The sequence below is a fragment of the Rhinoderma darwinii genome, chromosome 2 (assembly GCF_050947455.1).
Source record: "Rhinoderma darwinii isolate aRhiDar2 chromosome 2, aRhiDar2.hap1, whole genome shotgun sequence".
NCBI classification, from domain to species: domain Eukaryota; kingdom Metazoa; phylum Chordata; class Amphibia; order Anura; family Rhinodermatidae; genus Rhinoderma; species Rhinoderma darwinii.
Genome location: NC_134688.1, coordinates 299,974,572 through 299,980,371, shown reverse-complemented (window position 1 = coordinate 299,980,371; position 5,800 = coordinate 299,974,572). Strand labels below are relative to the sequence as shown.

The following is a 5,800-nucleotide window of genomic DNA, read 5'->3' as shown; positions in this document are numbered from 1 at the left end:
GTGTGTTCGGGGATTCCGCTCCTGGACAGAGCGCTTGATGTCTGTCCATATCTGGGCAGTGACATCAGGGGAAACTCCTGAAGCGGAATCCCCGAACACATGGGGATTCCCCTTCAGGAGTTACCCCTGATGTCACTGTCCAGATATGCCCGGCCTGGAACGGATGCAAAACAAATGCAAACCGGCTGGGAAAAACGGGCGATTTTATCGGCCGACACTCAGGCTCGGGCGGGACCCTGTCGTGTGAATAAGGCATTAGGCATATAGTGGGATATGTCGCCTTGGGAGTGGAGCTTTTCCAGGGTGGAGTCCCCAGAAATGTCTTCTACTAGCGCTCTGCCCAGGGACTCTGGGGCTGATCCTTATGTCCATATATGTTAGGCTTCGTTCACATCTGCGTCGGGACTCCATTCACGGGTTCCGTCTGACTATTCTGTCAGGGGAACCCATGAATGGAAACAAACGGAAACCATAGCTTTCCATTTGCATTACCATTGATTTCAATGGTAACGTATCAGTTGCAAATGGTTTCTGTTTGTCTCTGTTCTATAAGGTTTCCGTTGTTTTGACGGAATCAATAGCGCAGTTGACTGCGCGGTTTTGATGCATTTTTATTTAACTGCACCTCAAACGCTACATGTGAATATACCCTCCCCCGCACAAAAACTATAACTAAACTTCATTTGTGTATGGTAGGAGGGCATAAACGCCCCACTACCCTACACAAATGAACTACAAGTGTCTCTTCACACATCGAGGTCAAATCACGTTTTTTGCAACAGTTTTTGTAAAATTGCTTTACAACCATGTCATTTGCCTGGGTTTTGCGAATATCTCAGCAAAAAAACCAAAAACACAATATGACCGTAACCTGTGAGTATATGCTAAATAAGTTCCAACACACGGCATTTACAGTCAAATCCCCCCTCCCCACAAAAATTATTTAAAGGCTACAGACGCTACACCTTTTGAAAACTTTTTTTTTTTAAATAAAAATGTCTATCAGGCCTCATTTACACGAGCGTAATATACGCGCATGCTTTTCACGCGTGTCGTACGCACCTATATTAGTCTATGGGGCAGTGTAGACGATGCGTGAGTGCGTTGCGTAAAACTCACGACATGTTCTATAATCGTGCGTTTTTCGCGCAACACGCACCCATTGAAGTCAATGGATGCGTGAAAACAACGCATGCCACACGGACGCTCCTGCGTTGCATGCGCGAAAATCACGCAAGAGCTGTTATGTCCATGCAAAAGAGTCTATAAAGCTAGACAAAGCAAACCCAAACCAGGAAGTGCCTGCGTTTCCAGTGCGAGGGGGCAAGCCTAGTCAGTGCCTGGAGACTCTGTCAAGGTTGCTTGCTGTTTGTGAACTAATCTACTGCCATGCCGCGCGGGATGGACGTAGAGCACCTCATCCTCTTTGTCCAGGACCATCCTGCAATCTGGGACACGCGCTCAGAGGAGTACCACAACAGGACGGTCAAGGAGGACGCCTGGGAGGTCGTCGCCCAGAACCTTTTTGAGCAGGAGTGGGAGAGTGGCCAAACCCGGGACCGCACTCGGTTGGGTGAGTACCACGCATTTTCTGTCAATGCCTGTCATCCCTATAGAAGACCTGGGGCCCTGTATGTGTATTCCGCGCATTAGCACGAGGAACTTTGGTGGAGCAGGCGCATCACCGTGTCCCATGTCATTGGCACTGCAGGGCCCTTCAGTTAGAAGTGAGAGGTGATAGTTCTGATGGCGTGTTATGTGTTTGTTAAATCCAACAGTCCAAGATATCAAAACACGGTGGCGGAGCTGCCGTGATCAATTTCGCAGAGAGATGGGTGACAGGGGACGCAGCGGAGATGGCGCTTCTCGCAAACGCCCCTATATCTACACAAAGCAGCTGATGTTCTTGAAGACCATCATGGAGATGCGCAAGTAAGAGTTTATGCCTTTGCATGTGTCTAATGTGTGTTTGCCCATGTCCTGTTTGCCAACGTGTTGGTGTGGGCATTGTTCAATATTCTATTCTTACGTTTTTTTCTCCTTGTAGAACCACCGACAATTTGGAGGACACCGCCGAGGAGACTGACGTCGGCGAGTCTCAGCAAGAACCTCCTGCTCCCAATGTCCTGCCGCCCAGCCCAGAGCCGACACCCCAGGAGCCGGCACCTGGCCCGTCTGCAGGGGCCGTCGCCTCTCCAACAGAGGAGCGCCCCGTGCGTGCCCGCAATCGCAGTGTCCGTGCTCCACAGCCCTCCACAGCTGCCCAGGTAGATACTCGTGTCCTCGAGTATCTAAGGCGAGCCGCTGAAGAGGACGGGAATGACGCTTTTGGCCGAAGCATAGTGCCCCTCCTACGGCTGGTGCCCATGGACCGTATGGGCCGTCTGCAGGCGTTGATAGTCACATTGATCGACGCTTCCAGACCGCCCCACAATCCTAACATCTGCTTCACGGCCATAGAGCAATGGCGCAGTTCATACATGCCGGCTACCACGCCCCAGGTGCCTGCCCCATTCCACCCTGTCCCACAGATGCCACGCCCGCATCCGTACATGCGCCCTATGGCTCCCCACTTCCCTGGCCCAACATTCCACCCCCAACATCAGCACCACTATGCTGGCGAGGAACAACCTAGCCAGCTCCTGGTCCAGCATAGTGGTGCTGAAATGCAGGCGTATGCCTCCCCGGGACAACAATACCAACACCTATGAGTGTGTTGGTGCCAAGAGTTTAGGACGCCACAGTTGTGTGTGGTGCAGGCCTGCCAACGTTTATTTCGGTATCATTTGTTGGATGTGTATTAATATACACCATGTTGGTGTTTTTCTTTGGTAGAAAAAAGTTTGTGTTGTGCCCAAACACAGCATTAAAAAATGTCATGGTTTATGGTTGGCTTTCGTGTTGTTATTCATTGATACCACACAACACAAGGTTTGACACACATTTCCTTTGCCTACACTCACACACTTCGGGCCTTTTGGTCCAATGCATACACACGTGATATGAGGTTTTAGTTAATCTCTCGGGGTTTGACATGGATTGCAAGCAGTGGCAACATTTAGGTGCTGCCATGGGCCCCGAAGCAACCTAAGTACACTTGCAATTGGACTTTCCGAACTTTAGGCCGCACAACATGATATCTCGGGAAAGTAAGTCGCCAACTGTCTAAAGTCCTGCTCAAACCCCGACAGATGTAAGCTCGCAACCCGCGTCAAGGGTCCTCATGTTTTGCGAGTCCCTAACCCAACACCAACCCCAAATAAACACGAAATAACTGGTCACATGTGACGTGTGTAGTGAAGCCGCCAAACAACAGACACCCCTTCAAAGGTCATCAACCCCCCACGGTGCGGTTCCAGATGGGCACTCAAAATATGCCGCCAAAGTATCCCACACTCGAAGGCCGGAAGAGACAGATCGGCTGAGAGGAATCACAGGGCCAATGTCACTGGTGCCTGCATGTGTTAGGATATATTCTGCATCAAAGGTAGCATCATTAATGCGGCAGAAGTTATGCAGAACGACACACGCTTCTATAACACGTGTGACATTCTGCATGGACAATTGCATTGTTGACAGAAAAACACGCCACCTGTTCGACATTATGCCAAAGGCACATTCCACAAATCACCGAGCACGGCCAAGGCGGAGATTGAACATGCGCCGACGGTCATCCAAACACCTTCTTGCAAAGGGACGCATGACTTGCCTTGTGAGTGCAAACCCCTCATCCGCCACGATGACATACGGGATTGGGGGGCCGCTGGAGCCCGGGAGGATGGAAGGTTCCGGCACCGCCAGTCGATTATTCACGAGACGCTTCCCCATTCTTGATGAACGGAATATGCGTGCATCTGCCGAGCTTCCATACGAGCCAATGTCAACAATAGTGAAACAATAATTGGTGTCCGCCAAGGCTAACAATACCATCGAAAAATACTGCTTGTAGTTATAGTATTGCGAGCCACTGCGTGGGGGCTTTCTCACACGAATGTGTTTGCCGTCTAGGGCACCAATGCAATTTGGAAATTCAGTAGCTCTAAGAAATCCCTCTGAAATACTTAGCCACTGTTCTGTCGTGGGCTGAGGCATGACCGTGCTCTTTAACCTCTGCCACAACACGACACAGGTGGATGTGACAATGAACGAAATGGTGGTCACTCCCAAAAGAAATTCAAAATGCAACGAATGATAACTATTGCCTGTGGCCAGAAATCTAGAAAACAACGAGAAAGAAAAAGAAAGGCAGAACACATGTTAGGGGGGGCTGGTGAAGCAGACAGCGTCATGGACTAAGTAATAGCAGCTGCACACATACCTCAAGGTCACAAGCAGCCGTTCCTCGGCCGAAATGCAGCGTCTCATGTTGGTATTCTGGTAGGTGAGACCAGAGCGCGTTTGCTCAAGCAGAAGGTCAAATGTGGCCACAGACATGCGGCAGAAGGCTCTAAATTTTTCTGGATGCCGGTGTAAGTCCTCATACAGGGTATGGAAATGGCCTTTTATTGTACGTTGGGCCACAAGTGGATGAACCCAAATGCGACTTCTTACAGGCGTCTGGTGCTGCAGCATGTGTCGGCGCTCCCCAAACCGACGTGAGATCATCCAGAGAAGAAGCACACGCGACAGCGATGGCGAAGGCATAATTGTGGCGTGTCAAGGCGATTCCAACGTGAAGGGAGAAACACACACTGTGGTTTCTGCAGAGGCGGAAATAAGGTTCGAAACAGGCTTCTCCCAGCAAGCAGGGGTTGGGCCAGCTGGCCTATTTGTAGGCTGGCGTCCCAGTAATCCCCTCTGCGTTTTTTACGCGCGATGCAAACGCTAGTCGTGCGCGCGTTTAAAACGCAACAACGCTGTGTATACGCAGTGCCTACGCAATACCAACGCGCGCAAAACGCAGCGTTTTTTGCACACGCTCGTGTAAATCAGGCCTCAGTGTGTTTTGTGCAACTTCGCAATTTACATTTTATTCAAAATAATTTTTACATTTTGAGATACAACTGCTTTATATATCTTGCATACAGAGCAGCTGTATAGTGCGCTCAAACCTGTATCCTTCAGGTCAGCGGGACTGGCGGGTTCAGTGACAGCGGATCCTGCGTGTCTCTGATACGCAGGATCGAGCTGTAAGGGTATGTGCACACACAAAATAAAAACCGTCTGAAAATACGGAGCTGTTTTCAAGGGAAATGGGCGAATTACTCCGTGTGAACATAACCTAAGGGTAAGGCCACACAGAGCGGCCCTGACACGGTCGCAATGCGGCTAACAACCGAGCCGGCACCATGTTCGGTGCGGCTGTCAAACAGCCTGTTAGTGGCCGCATGTTACATAGTTACATAGTTAGTACGGCTGAAAAAAGACACATGTCCATCAAGTTCAACCAAGGGAAGGGAAAAGGGAAGGAAAAATTTCTACACATAGGAGCTAATATTTTTTTGTTCTAGGAAATTATCTAACCCTTTTTTAAAGCCATCTACTGTCCCTGCTGTGACCAGCTCCTGCGGTAGACTATTCCATAGATTCACAGTTCTCACTGTAAAGAAGCCTTGTCGCCTCTGCAGCTTGAACCTTTTTTTCTCCAGACGGAGGGAGTGCCCCCTTGTTTTTTGAGGGGGTTTTACAAGGAACAGGATTTCACCATATTTTTTGTATGTGCTATTAATATATTTATATAAGTTAATCATGTCCCCCCTTAGTCGTCTTTTTTCAAGGCTAAATAGGTTTAATTCTTTCAATCTTTCCTCATAACTTAAATTCTCCATGCCCCTAATTAGCTTCGTTGCTCTTCTTTGTA

The 5,800-nt window shown here is 49.3% G+C and overlaps 1 protein-coding gene across 1 annotated transcript; it reads left to right on the top strand.

The window, feature by feature from the left end:
- The first annotated feature begins 1,111 nt into the window (after positions 1 to 1,111).
- On the top strand, positions 1,112 to 2,849 carry LOC142741209 (uncharacterized). The gene is made up of 2 exons (XM_075850602.1): positions 1,112 to 1,932; positions 2,048 to 2,849. Exons 1-2 carry the CDS (start codon positions 1,757 to 1,759, stop codon positions 2,709 to 2,711), a joined length of 840 nt encoding a protein of 279 aa, XP_075706717.1. The 5' UTR covers positions 1,112 to 1,756; the 3' UTR covers positions 2,712 to 2,849.
- Positions 2,850 to 5,800: the final 2,951 nt, after the last annotated feature.